General features: G+C 41.8%; 1 protein-coding gene across 1 annotated transcript; it reads left to right on the top strand.

The window, feature by feature from the left end:
* The first annotated feature begins 1340 nt into the window (after positions 1–1340).
* synpo2la (synaptopodin 2-like a) lies at positions 1341–13416 on the top strand. The gene is made up of 4 exons (XM_023287519.3): positions 1341–1714; positions 5860–6011; positions 6252–6970; positions 8938–13416. The coding sequence occupies exons 1-4, from the start codon at positions 1613–1615 to the stop codon at positions 11544–11546; spliced, it is 3582 nt and encodes a 1193-aa protein (XP_023143287.1). The 5' UTR covers positions 1341–1612; the 3' UTR covers positions 11547–13416.
* Positions 13417–15181: the final 1765 nt, after the last annotated feature.

Below are 15181 nucleotides of genomic sequence, written 5' to 3'. Positions count from 1 at the left end.
TTAAGATTAAACTGATCAGTCTTTCATGAAACTAACCCAGAGGAAAGGAAAAATCCCAGTAATATTTTCTTTGTCCAGCCTATTTCTTGTAGACATAACTGAGCTCACTTTAACATCTTTACCTCTCTATTTCTTAAATTCTGCTCCTAAGAAACAGCCTTCTTCTCATCTTAACCTGATCCCAGTTTAACATCTTAAAATGCTCTTTATTTCTGCCACTCTCACACCACTTGAGATGACAGTAAGCTCCAGCATCGCTGTTGATGCTTTAATAAAAATCCTAAGAAGTAATCTCTCATTTCAAGCCAGGTTGAAATCATGACTAAATACCTAAAAATCTCTAAAAGTCAATAAATACTGGTGTCCAATTAGCGTGAGCTGTATTTTGTAACTAATGCTAATCAGCAGATGCATGCTGTGCTGACATGCTGAACTAGGCAGGTGAACAAGGCAAACACTGCACCTGCCTGATGTCAGCATGTTGTCACTGACAGCAGCAGTTTCACAGAAACACTCGAATGGCTGCAGACTCTTTGTTTGGTTTCCGTGTTCCTTAAAAGTCTTCCTTGAGACCCCTCACAGCTGTCAGCACATCCAAGAGCTTGGATGGGTGTACGAATGTGAGATCCAGTTGTGAAAGATGCTTGTGGAAGTGACTGACACTTGTTTTTCTTGTATTTCCATTTCTGTACAAGTACACACTTCATCATTCAGTCAACACTGTGAAATTGTTGTAAAAAAAACTAAGGCATATTCAATGTAGCTGCACAGGCTATTCATCCAGAGCTTGCAAAATTATTTATCCCAAAGGCTCGATGATGACAGCCTGGAATCTCTCCAGATCCAGAGGAGCTGGCAGGAAACGCAGCACCAAAGTCAGTCTGCTCATTGTCTCCACGCTGATTTTTATCAGCAGCCCTTAGCATAAATCGAAGCCTATTTCAAAGCAATTAATCAGGGTTGGTGTGTCCTATCGTGGCAAGTTTGTGCCTTGAGATTTCAGAGTCTGGCTGTGACATTATTAAAGGTTACTAATGACCTCAATGCTAGATATGAATCGGTGCCATTTGGACGTTCTGAATGTTAACTTTGCCTCGGGCCTGCAGAGGAGCAGCGAAGGTGGTGATGGTGGTGGTGGTGGTGTCCTATTTTTGGAGGAGCTATCAGCAACCCAGTGGCACAGGTCTGAGTGACAGGACAAGTGTTGAGCTGGACCCTCCCCTCGCTCATTTGGGGCAGGCATTCCTCAGTGTAAGCAGACACAGAACCCCCCCTCCCGTCAAATTTCTCCCTCCTTCTGACTCTCTGTTCTCTTTGGCTGTGATGGTTGACCCACTCCGGGTATGGGTGGGCGTTCAGAAATGTGTGTGCACGTATGTGTGTGTTCAGGTGTGAGCGTCGGCCTCGGAGCTCAGAGGGAAGTCAGTGTCCGGACAGTGTGGCAGGCGAAGAGCAGGTCAGAGCTCACCGAGGGGGCCCCGACTGCTGACTATGGGGCCAATGCACTGAAGGGGGCCCCCAGGTAAAATATAAGAAAAAAAAAAGGAGGAGAAACGGAAAATAATCAAGAAAAAAGAAGAAAAGCTGAAAAAAAGGCACAAAAAGCAGAACAATGGTGGCAGAGGAAGTGATAATTACATTGTCCGGTGGAGCGCCGTGGGGGTTTCGTCTTCAGGGAGGCGTGGAACATCAGAAACCGCTACAGGTGGCGAAGGTAAGGCGGCTTGCTTGGCAGGTTGGACAGAAGCCAGCATTTCAGTTTGCTGAGCGAACGGGAGAAGGTAGATTCAATAGCTTCACTAAACAGAAGTGAAACATCATTTAAGGAGCTGAAATGGAATATTGGCAGCCGTGCATGTTGGTCCAGGGCCTGAATATGAGTCATAATCTTGTTTGAGAACGGTTTTCATGCAGAGGTGTGCTGATGATTGATGGGATGAACTTTAAACTACAAATACGGCGAGCTGGGAATGTTGGGCAGCTCTGTCACATATCTCCCACCGAGTGCTGCTGCTCATGTTAAACAGCATAAAGCTTATAGTCAAACTAGAGTGACACTGACTCAACTTGTCTCTACTGGTTTCTTGGTTTGCTTTTAGAAAGTAGCCACGCGTTTGTGTATTTTATAGTTTTTCAGTGGGGCTTCGAGCAGTGAAATGTGCACATCGTACCAGAGATTTGTGGACATTAAGGTCATTGTTTTCTAGATTGTTAATGTGGCTTCATTGTGAGAAGCTTATTGACACCAAACACCATTCAACCATGACCAAATCGCACTGAAATACATTGTCATTTCAATAAGAAACTTAAATCACTGCACCCATGCTTGGTCACATTCAAACTAAATGGTTACCTGCAAACATTGTTGTAACAGTGAAATAGTAAACACATAAAATACATATAAAAAAGACACACACACACACACACACACACACACACACACACACACACACACACACACACACACACACACACACACACACACACACACACACAAAAAGCAACAAATATCACAAAATCAAGATTTAGTTTTGTTCATTAAAACACTTCAGGCCAGATTCAGGATACACTGGTATCTGCAACGTAGAAATTAAAATAATATTACTCTGTGAGAATAGCAGGCTACTTTAATATCTCAATCTCCTGAAAAAAGTTGTTCACTGAAAATAAATTAACTATTTAACCTTAGGATTCTCCCATTAAGCCACTGAGCTCATTTTACTCATCAAGAGCAAATTATTCATGGGCAAGAATTTGGTGCTGACACTTGGTGTAACTGCAGCAGTCCAGATTTCAGTCCTAATATTCAGTTCAGAAAGAAAAGTTTGACTTGATATCCAAAGGGAAATATATACTGGATAAAAGGATTAAGTTGGCTAGCAAGCAGAAAAAAATAGAACCTCTGACGGAAAACGCTGCAAATTTTTGGGAAAAAGATCCTCAGGTGAATTTATAGTCACAGTTTCTGAGAAGCATGGGCTAGCTTTTATCCATGCAATTTTATGCAGATAATTCCTATTTTTAGATATGATTGTTAAGATTTTCATACATCTGCACACACACATTATGCATTCATACATTTACACACAAACCACACACACTTTGAATAATTGTCGACCGAGCATAAGTGCTTTTCCAGGTGGCTATTTATAGTCAAGATGCAGCAGGTCTTGGGGTCAGCCAAGGTGTGGGTTTCAGCTCAGTACTCAAAAATTAACCTCATACACTATTTTTGAACATGTATGTATCAGTTTCTTGCTCCTCACGGAAGAATGTACAATACTTTCATGCAGGTTCACGTGGAGACGAAATCCTGATTGTTAAACCTCGTTTATAAGCTGCATTGTCACTGGATCAACAACTAAGAGAGAAACCAGCTTAAATACCCTCTTCATTGCAGATTCTCAAAGTGTCCGGTGAAGAATCTAGAAATATTTTTTGCTGTTGTTTTGCTTTTATCCAAATAGTATGACTAAAGCACCTACAGGATTCGCCACCTACTTGTATCAGCAGTTCAGTGAAACTTCATGATGTCCTGTTCATTTTGCTCACCTTTTCCAAAACTTTGTCACACAATTTTAGTATTTTTAAAAACTTGGTGTTTTAATTTAACAGGATTTTTAACAACTGAAAGAATTGTGCGATGGATTGCACACCTTTATTTGTGTACAGCATCTTTTGAAATACCTCATAAATATGCAAGACAACCTGTATTTGTTCTATTATGTATGTCATTATCATGGAGAAGTTTAAGTACATTAAAACACGACTTTAGTGTACTTCCACTTCAGTGCTTTTATGTTACGCTACTTTCCACTTCTATAGTTTGGAGGCAACTATTGTACTTTGCATTCCACTACATTTATTTTCTATTTTTTACAATTAAAATCACATTTATTATTGTCATTGTTACTTCTACTACTATTATTATGTTTTAAGTTATTATTATTGCTATTATATATTTGACTTTAGTCACTAGTTAATTTGCAGATTCATATTATTACCTAACCTGCAGTATATAAAATTAGTGTTGTACATATTATTGAGTTAAAAACAATCCTATAATATAATATATTTGACTTTGGAATGGACCATTCCACATAATACATACGTTTACTTCAGTTATTTTAAGTATATTTTGATGTCAATACAATGACATATTTGTAGTTTTAATTGTTTTACTTTAGGAGGCATTTTGTTTACACTGCAGTACTTCGAATTTTAATTACATAATAATAAAGACTTAATCTATTACTGATTATGCACAGTTATGTTCCAGCAACAATGAGCAAAATTTTATCTATGCACGTCCAGATTACATTTATGAGAGAATCGTATATTAAACTACATTAAACAATATTCGGCATCTGAATAATGCCGATATTTTTCAGCAACAGTCCCACAGAACAGTACGCAGGAATGCACAAGTTGGCCACAGGACACCAAGTCACCTTTACGATGGCGGGCAGCTGTTTCGTCTGACCATCCAAAGCAGCGTGCTCCTTCACCCCCGAGAGTACGAATGTGTAATCTTGTCAGGTCTCACACTATATCGTCCCTAACAGGTGGAGCAGCGTGAAGGTTCACTGACAGAGCCGGTGTGTCAGTGCTGGGTTTGTGCCTGCATATGCGTGTCTGTATGTTTATTTATATGACTTTCTGTGTATTTTTGTACCAGCCCATGTGCTGTGTGTGTGTGTGTGTGTGTGTGTGTGTGTGTGTGTGTGTGCAATCATGTAAGGGTATTATAACTGTTATGATTTGCAGCCACAAGGTGACTGACTGAATGAATAACTGACATCCTGTGCCACAAGCAGGCACAGGCCACTTTGAAAGGCTTAGCTAAATGGGGACATGGGATTTCATTACAGGCAAACCAGAATAGCTGGAAAGAAAACTAATTAGGGCAATGAAAGCAACGCTTCCTTATCTGTGAATTCTAATATACAACATTCATTTAATGCATGCATTCACATCAACACTGCAGCCACTTTCATTGCAAATGTGAACATTTTCAAACATCTGCTTTGAATTTACTGTGCGACATGTTGACATGACTTGCACAGACCTGAGGCAATTTATTGTGGGCAAAACGCCACGGTCCTCACAGACTGCGGGCACAAATAGCAAAGCACCACATGAAGATGGCTGTTGGCTGGCATTTCCCTGCTAAAGTGTGTTTGAGTGCTCCACTCGAGCTGTAATATGTGGCATACGTCCACAGCAAGATCAAGCTGTCAGGACAAAATCTGGTCTCTGTCGGTCATTATCACAAACCAAGAGAAGACAACAACATAGCTCTGTCTCTGTCCTTGCAAAAGCTGAATATACAATTCTAAGGAATACGCTATTATTGGAGCAGGGAAAGAGAGAAAAATAATGTCGATGTCCTATTTTAGTACTGTAAACGGTGCATCACAACTTCAAACCAAAGCTGCAGGACCTGACTTGGCCTGAAGTTGTAAGTTATATTTGACAGTATAAAATCCTGGAATGATAAAATATAAATATGACACTATCAGTACGGCCATGCACAGCTGCACAACTTTAATATTTAATTACTGGGTTGGTGCACTGAAAGGATTTAGTCTACGAAATGCACTATTAAAGCAGAACAGGGAAGTATGCCGGCCCCTACATTTCATTGTCAGCATTCGGATATGAAAGACCTACCATCAAGACATTGACACTTGATTTGAGATGTAGGAAAGATCTGGACATCTCTTGAAAGACTTGAGAGTTACCTTGGATTTGCTCAAAATTAATGGATTTGTTTTTTAATATAATGCATTAAAAATCATTGTCTGTGTGTCTTTTTGTTGTCAATGTGAGTGTTTAAAATGTCCTTTTCTTGTGTAGGTGCGTAAACGCAGTAAGGCATGCAGGGCTGGGCTGCAGGAGGCGGATGAGCTGGTATCCATCAATGAACAGCCATGTGGAACACTCTCCCACGCTCAGGCCATGAACCTCATCGACAGCTCCCCCGGGGTATTACACATCCGGGTCAAAAGGTCAGAGGGACAAAAGAATTATGAATCTATAAAGTACAAACCTCCATGAATCTATTGCAACGGATCATCCACCTGTCACAGACTTACTCCTGCTGTATATTATATTCACACAATAAACCAGGAACATAAACCAGGACTACCAAATGTTTCTGCTTCTTGTGCTGAGGACAGATCAAATCTAGATGTAGGAAATCAGACACTCGTATGGCATTGAATTTTAAACTGTTTACTTGTTTGCAGGACGCCCGCTGGGTTTCAGTCTGTGGTGCTTGTGACCCGTGCCCCATCCCCCCGTATAGACAAAGAGTACCGAGCTGCACTGCAGGCCATGTCCCCTACTCACCCCCATCATGCACCTGTACGTGAGGTCCATCGTAGCCGCTCCTCCCTAACCAGCGGCCTGACGTCTCCACCTGGTAGTGAAGCTTACTACGGTGAGACCGACAGCGATGCAGACGTGGCGGGCTACGAGAGGCAACGCCGGCAGAAGCGCCGCAGCCCCAGCAACTCCAACCCCGGGAAGCCGTCAGGACGAACCTCTCCTGAAGGGGGAGAAACATCGGAGATGAGCGGCTACGACAGCGCACCGGATGCACATGTTTATCCCCGTCTGTTGGATGGACATGGGGGAGATGGAGGTGGAGGAGTGGGGCTGCCAGGGGTGGCGAGAAGAGAGGTGATTTACCAACCTCCTGGTCCGGGAATGTGGTCCTCCCAGACGTCCACTGAGACCTCCTCCATCATCTCCTCTGCAGACGACCAGGGACCACGGGATGGAGGGCAAGAGGAGGACAGCGGTTTTCTAGAGCCAGCCAATGTACCACTGGTATCCCCTGAGAGGGCGAAAGAGGCTCTGATGCTGGGCTCCCGCAGCCAACTTGTTCCCATGGTGGGTCCTGTGAGTAAACCCATTGACGAGGAGCTTACAACAACCTACATGGAAAAAGCCAAGCAAGCCAGTAAGTACAGCTGAGGAAGAGCACTGGCATGTCCTTGTGCTTCACATGACACATTCCTGATAAAGGCCACTAGATGGTTCAAGAGTCAAATAAATAAAATTCATTACGCTGTTAGCTCTCACAGTAGATACAGATTCATATCTTTCTCAAGGATGCTCTTTTTGATGCTGTTCTTTCTTTGTGTGTGCTATCATAATGTAACTATTTAGATTATTTTCTATATGTTATTTCTATTTGCCATCTGCTTTTCAGCACAGAAATTATTCACTGAAGTGCCACTTCAGCTGATCAACTTCATTCCCATACCCAGGAAGAAAAGCTATCATTGTGAAAATACCGTATTACATGCCAGTGTGAAAAACCTAGACATTTGCAGATGCTTTAATATCAAGTGCTAGTCTCAACTTGAACAGCAAAATGACATATCACCATCAATACTAGGCTCTTTCTTCAAATTTCATCTCGAAGCAAAACATCCATAAAAGTCAGCTGCTGGTTTAAAATAGCACTAGAGGCAGTTTAGATAAGTCCCTGTTCAAAAATACACATTTACAATATTAATTTTAAAGACAGGAAGAGCCAAGTTTTACAGCTGGTAAATACCCTTTTATGTGCTCACAGATTCCTGAGAAAGTAAATGGATGCTGGCATCTATTACACATTCACCAGAAATAGGGTAGAGTATTGTGCTTTAATCTAAATATAAATCTTAATAAAGAATACCACTGTATACTTCAGATGTAGTCTCAGTCAATCACCATAAATAATCTAACATTTATTTGTTAGCTTTAAGGTTAGTAGCTCATTGTGAGTGGGTGTTCACACAACCTAAGGCTGTTAAACAGAGCACACTAGTATGGTATACTATATTTACCTCCAGTTATGTGTGTAAAAATCCCAGCAATCAATCTGTGAGCACTGAAGAGCATCTGCAGCTGCTTTTAGGGGTCAAGTAGCAAAGTGGGGATCCTCTCATTTTCCCAGCTCTTCTCTCCCTCTTCTTTCTCTAAACATTTCTCTTGCTGTACTTCCATTCTGTTATTTTATTGGCCTATTGAAAAAGCACAAATGCAACACTCAGTATGACTTAGGTAGGCTCAATGGCAGATGTGTCTTTATATTTTTGTAAAATGCACCTACAAAGAGGTTTGCTTACATTGAGCAAGATATGTCACAAATATGAAAGGAAATAATCACTGTAAGCTGTAGCCCAAGATTGTTTATGTGCCAAAGAGGTAATATTTACTATATATCACAGTGAAAAATCAACTAATTATGTCTTAATATTCACAAACTTTAAAGAGAGGTTCAAAACTGTGACACAAAAACAGATAGAGAACGCTGACATTGACCAAGCATTCTTTCCTACAGCTTGTCATCCTGTTTATCATCCATAATAAGCCCAGGAAGAGGACAGAGCTGAGCTACTTGAGAGTCATCGGGCTGTTTTAAGAACTTAAATAAATTTACTCTTGTAAATCCCCCTTGCCATCCCCGACTGCAGGTTCTAATGTCCTACTTAGGAGACCTGTCCTAGACAAATTAAGAACTCCCTTCACGTCACAGTTCATATAAGGGTAACAGAACGTGGTTGTCTTTGATAATCTGCTTAATACCATAACAAGTTAAAGGATATGTTGTGGCTGCCCTTTGAAGTTCTCCTTCCAGTCACCTACAACTTGCAACTTTCCACTAGCTCGCAAATATTTTCATTTAAGCCTAATAATGTGCAAACTTATCCTTCACCCCAGCTAATGTGAGAAGCTGAAGGCTTGCCTGGAATTTTTCCGGAAGTCCTCCTGTGGCGATTTTAGAGATGGATGCCTACTGAAGGCATGGCGGTCAGGGCAAGTTTAGATGTTTATGTCAGAGTCAGTTCTTGGTTATTTTTTACATCTCTGATCATGGTATTCATGTGACACTACTGTGCAACAATTTCTAAGAGCTATGACTTTCATACTCTGCAGAACTGAACCGTGGGGATACACAGCAAGACAAGCACGTAAAGGAAGCCAAAAGCAAGTGTCGAACAATTGCATCCCTACTCACAGATGCTCCCAACCCTCACTCCAAGGGGGTGCTGATGTTCAAGAAGAGAAGGCAGCGCTCGAAGAAGTACACCCTCACCAGTTTTGGTAGTGTTGATGAGGACAGGTGTCATGACTCGCAAGAAGAGGATGGGGTATTCCCTGGTAGCGAATCAGAGTTTGATGAGGATGGCTTCTCTGCAGCTCCTGACCCAACTTGGGATAGTGACTACCTGGATATGCTGGAGAAGAGAGCAACTGCAGGCACTGAAGGCCGTGGAGATGGAGCAGAGGATGCTGCAAGTCCAGGCTTGAGTGAGACTGCAGGCAAGGGTGCCCAGCTGTTTGAGCAGCAGAGGAAGAGGGCTGCCGAGCATGCCAAGAAGGTAGAAGCAGCAAAACCACAGACACCTCCACAATCTCAAGTCCAGAACCACATGTATCAGTTGCATCCAGAAATACAACCACAAATGCAACCAAACCTCCAGCCTCAGCAGATAATACCACCTGGCCCTACACAGCCAGTGCTATCTCAAGCTCCAGGTTCAGTAGCTGTTGCAGCCAATAGAATTTCTAATGGTGACCTATCCTATTCTGCAGTTAGCACAGCCTCCGTGGCGATGTCACCTCCAGCCGTGGCACCCAAACCAGCCACTGCCCCAGTGACGGTTCTGACAAGTCCTGCACCACCAGCTGAAACACCATTACCAGAGCTACCTGCGAGTAATGTCCTCAACAGAACGGCACGTCCTTTCACCCCTGGTTTCATCAGCATTCGAGCTGCGACTGCCCCTGTCACGTTCCGGCCACCAGTCACAAAGACGTCCCAGCGACCTGCCTCAGCAGCTGTTGTGCCACCACCATTTTCCACTGCTTCTGAAATAGTCATTAATGCACCAATAACTTCACAGACACCCCCTGGTCCTCCATCACTGCGTTCCCCACCATCCTCTCTACATCCAGGTCACTTGGCTATGGCACCAGAAGCTCCTGTTAACTATCACCATCCAGCCCTCTCTACCTCAGTAGAGACAATGCAGTCGCAACCACCAGTAGCTACTGTTCATGAAGCTCCATTTGCAGCTGTGACTCCAATGTCTGTGACAGTGCCACCAGCTCCACAAGCACCAGTGGTTTCAGCCCCTGTTCCTCTTATATCTCAAATTCCTGGTTCAGCTGACCCTGTTGCCACTGTGCCTCCACTTCAAGCACCAGTTGCTCAGCCACAACAATATCCCATAGCACCTGTAGCTCCAGTGTCAGTGGTCTCCCAGCCAGAAGCTGTAGCTCCAACCCCTGTTCCTGGTCCAGGAGGTCGCACAGGAATCTTAACTGAGGCTCGACGCCGTAGTGGCAAACCCAAACCAATGTTCAATGTGCCAGATGTCAAAAAGAACTCCCCCAATCCTGAACTGTTGTCTATGGTGCAGAACCTGGATGACAGGTCCGTCCGATATAAATATGGCCAAACAGCCGATGACGTTATTTATGATGATACAGAGGAAGACAGGAGTGGTGAGGCTGGCGCAGGAAGGGTGCCTCCCCCAGTGGCCCCAAAGCCTCGCATCATCCATGAAGCTCCACAGATTCTTCATGCAGGGGGTAAGGGCGCCCAACTGTTTGCCAAAAGGCAGAGTCGGATGGGTATGTATGTAGTGGATACCCCACCTGAGACCCCTTATCAGCAGGAAATGGCAATGCATAGTGCAGCCCAACCCACAGACTCTTCCAACAACTCTTCCCTCCCCTCGCAATGGAAATACTCCTCCAATGTCCGTGCGCCTCCACCCATTGGGTACAACCCACTATTGGGCCCTTCCATCCCTACAGGGCCTCAGAGGGATACAAACAAGCCAGACAACAGAGGGGGCTCCCAAAGAGAGGGAATCAAGGCTCTGGATTTCATGAGAAGGCAGCCCTATCAGCTCAACTCTGCCATGTTCAACTATGGGGGCAGTGCTGCTAATCTGTCAGCCATGCCGTCTTACCAGGCGCAGCAGGGTGACTACAAAACAACAATGGTGGGCAGCTCATTAACCACACCGAGGCAGATCCCCCTCAAAACAGCCCGTGTCTACGAGATCAAGCGATTCTCCACACCTACACCCATATCAGCTCCCACTCTGACTCCCAAAGTCATTGCTCCCCGCTCAGCCACTACCCTTGGAGAACGTTTGACTCATTTCGGCATGACCTCCCCAACTCCTGCTCTTCTCACTCCAACTCCAGCCCCGCCACTGACATCAGCACCAGCCAGTGCTCCAATCCCAGCTATACCTCCCTCCCAAGCAGGTGGACTGCCCAGCCTCCCGAAATTCTCTGCTGCCCCTATTCCACACCCTGTGCCACCCTCAGTGCCTAAACCTTACGCTCCAGTATCGTACACCGGTGGGCTGCAGATGGCGAAGCAGTTCCAGAGCGCTCCTGAGCTCAGTATCCTTGCCTCTTTGCCCCCACTCAAGTCCAATCCAGTTCAGGCACCCAAACCACATTTCATTGCCACCAAAGGAGGCGTCCAGCCCCATGTCTGGAGGCCGGGGGCATTCTGAACAGCAATGAATCAGTCACTATCACACTTGGACATCTTAATGCATTATTCATTTAGTGCTGAAATGACAAGTCAATTATGCACAGAAAATTAATCAAAGACAATTTTGGTAATTGGTTCATTGTTTAAACGAAGGAAAAAATGCTTCAGTTTCTGAAATGTAATAATTTTCTGCTTCTCTCTTGTTATATCAATACTAAAGTGAATTGGTTGGTTGGGAAAAAAACAGACTGATTAAGAAAAAAGTGACAAATTAATTAAAATAACCAGCCCCACATGCATTAAATTAAAATTCAACTGTACACATTTTTTTTAATATGTTAGACTATGAATAGTGGAAATAGTCCACAAACACCTTCTTGCTATTCAAAATGCTGCTTATCACATTTATTTTGCTGCCAACACATTTAACTTAGTGACAATAATAATAACAACGATAGGATATATTATCATATACTGTATGCCGTAAAGTCCACCATATGCCTGTCCTGGAGGGAGGTTTGTGTAAGGCTTCTGGAGATCTCTTCTACTAATTTAGCAGAAAATTCATCTAAACAGAGCCTGTACTGAATAATTCTTTGAAACTTGAAACGTCTGAAAATTGAATCGCTGCAGTTCTGACAATAGGATTAAATCACTGGAGATGTATGTTGTGTGATGTTGACAGGAGGAGGTGGATTAAGGCTTTTATCTTTGAACATGTAATTCTCAGTACCTGTCCGACTAATTGTTGTGCACAAAGTGTTTTCTACCTGCTCTGTCTGTAGCATTATCAAGGAGAAACCACGTTGGTCTTCTTGTCTGATGGTTTAAAAGATGCATGAACAGCTGAGAATTATGAAATGTTTTTCAACACCTCACTGTGGATCTACAAGTGAAGACAACATTTGCTCTTGCAAAGTGTTAGTAAGGTTGTGCCAAATACCTCTGCTCACTATAGCTAGAGAGAAATACTATCTTTTTTAGCACAGGTCACATTCAACAAGTGCCCAGCCTGTCACTGAATGTACACTTGTCACTGGATGTCAGAGCTTCCAATTGCCACTTTGGCACACCAGAGCCTCCTTAGTATCAGTGTGATCGTTTCAGATATATGTAAATTCTTAACTTTTATTAAACAAATAACACAGATGAAGGAATGTGTACTTTGTTTTGTCTAATTGTCATTTAATCTGAAGGGATGCAATGGAAAGTTGATGGACTGAGAGGTACCAGCATTTGTAAAAGGGTTCAAGGAATCAGAGTTGCTGTGGAGGGAGGATATATAATATATATATATATATATATATATGTAAGGCAAATTACCAAATACGGTCTCAGTGACATAATAACATAATATAATAAAACTGAGACTGACTACATTTTGTTTATAATGCCACAGCCTCTGGATATTAAAGAAAGGATAGGGAAGTTTGATCTATTAAGTTTGTTGGTAAAGCAACGGAAACTAATGGAAAGAAGCACAAAAGTTTAGCTGCTGTCTTTCCATTTAGGATGGTTGCTATTAAAAAGTAAGGATAAATATAATAAATGGCTATGTATCTTGAAAGATTTGGTATGTTAATGGAAACAAGTGAGAAACAAATAAATGATTATGTTGTGTTCAGTTGTGGAAGATACTTTTGTTATTTTTTTACAATTTCTAAAATACAGTTTCTCTTAAAGCTTTTTCTTGCTTTCATATTATTACGGCTGCAAAAAGTCTAAGTTATGCATATGTTAATGTTGAGGTGTAAAATACAATATATATGTTTCTGAATGTAGTTGAGTTCAACTTTGTGTGAAAATGTTTGTTATTAATGCTGAGTAGAAATTTATACTGACTAGGGGACAAAACATTTTTAGAGTAATAAAATTAGACTTGAAAGCGCTCCAGTTGTCTGACATGTCTGATTTTACACTGCCCCCTGTTGTTCAGTGTGTGGTCCTGCTCTTATCTTTTAATGCACATTACAGACATGCATTAAAAATGATTTTAATAATTGAGTAGCGCAACAACTGTCACTGTATACCAGTGTTAATTAAAAGAAATCCAGTCTTATCTATACATTTAAAGGGGAGCAGTGAAAACACACAAGCACCACATCCTCATTTCACTCATGTCCAACTGCCAATAAATAGATATATTGCACATTACTCATTTTTTTTAGCTCAATAAATACTAACTAGAAACAAAGCAAACTACCAAACAATAACTACACAGCATTTCATTATAAGAAGGCTATTTTGATGAATAGGGATTTCACTACGGTTGTATTTAATACATCAAGGCTGATGTCAGAGTCATGTTAAGTCTTATACACAACAGTTATAATACAGAGAAAATCTCAATATGCAGATTGTGAATGAAAAAATGTAGGATATGATCATGGGTGTAACACTGCAACAAAGTGGGATAAGTTTGGCTTTAGAAAGATTTAAAGATACAAAGAGAGTGCAAGAGAGAGAACTGAAAATGTAAATAAAAAGATCAGGTAAGATTCTTCACTTACCTTCACATATAAATGAGAAATCCAGGTCATTTTGAGCCCTCAGGAATTCATCTAACCAGATTTTCATCACATCTGCACCCCATCTTCTATTTTGTGAATATACTTTGATGCCTGCAAAGAAAAGGTAATTTTCAGAGGTTTAATTCAGAGATTTTATATATAACTATCATAGTTAATGTTTTTCATCCAGTGAGTCACAGAGAAGTGACAATGTATTTAGAAAAACTATTAAACTGACAGACCACACTGTCTATAAACACTTCAGTGAATTTAAGTAAAACTCTAGATGTTTACATTTTCACCTTTATGAAATTTCTCTGAATAACAGTTAGAGAAAAGCACTAATTCAGAAGCACAGCTATGATTTATAAACATCTTTGTAACAAGCATGTCTGCAGTTGTATGCATAAGTACCTCTGGGCAACGGTTTGTTGACAACAGAGTGGTAATGCTCTGTAACATTTATAAGCAGAAAAAATTGCAGCATGTTCACCCTACTAAGTCAAAGCTTTCTAATCCCCCTTTGAAAGAGCTTTTTCTGTTCTTAAATTTAGGAGTTTTCACCTATGGTTCTTTGCATATCATTTCAAATTTAAAGATATTGTTAAAGTGTCTCCCCACAAGCTTCAGCTCTCCCCTATAGGAGGGAGATTTTGTTTAATCCTTCTGCCGAGCCGACGTGCAGTTTCATCGGAAAGATTCCTTGCTCCTCTACATGGGGTCGTGACTTTCCCACTTCCCCTTGACTGCCATTTCTTAATGACAGTTCGACAAGCAAAAACACAAGCTGGAGCACTTTGATACCTTTTTATAGCCTTCCCCTGCTTTGTAGGCATGGATTAGTTTCACTTACAGATGCCCACTCAGTTGCTTAGACAAGCTTTTGGTTGTTGAGTGCTAACACAAGGTTGGAAAAGTTTTATCAGATGTGGAGTTGTTATCAGCTGGCAGTTATTAAAGACAAACTTTCACCTTTCTCACATCTCAACGAAGGCCAGAATGAATGAAGTGCGGAGATTTTACAAGTTGAAAGCTGTACATAATAAACTAAATCTGTAAATTTTTTCCCCTAAACTTGTGCATTAATCTGTATGTGAGAAACAACAAACACATACTTTCACAGAGCTTCAATCAAACAGAAGTG

This window comes from Amphiprion ocellaris, chromosome 16 (assembly GCF_022539595.1).
Source record: "Amphiprion ocellaris isolate individual 3 ecotype Okinawa chromosome 16, ASM2253959v1, whole genome shotgun sequence".
NCBI classification, from domain to species: Eukaryota; Metazoa; Chordata; class Actinopteri; family Pomacentridae; genus Amphiprion; species Amphiprion ocellaris.
The sequence above is the reverse complement of the archived record's forward strand: the minus strand, read 5'-3'. Positions and strand labels throughout refer to the sequence as shown.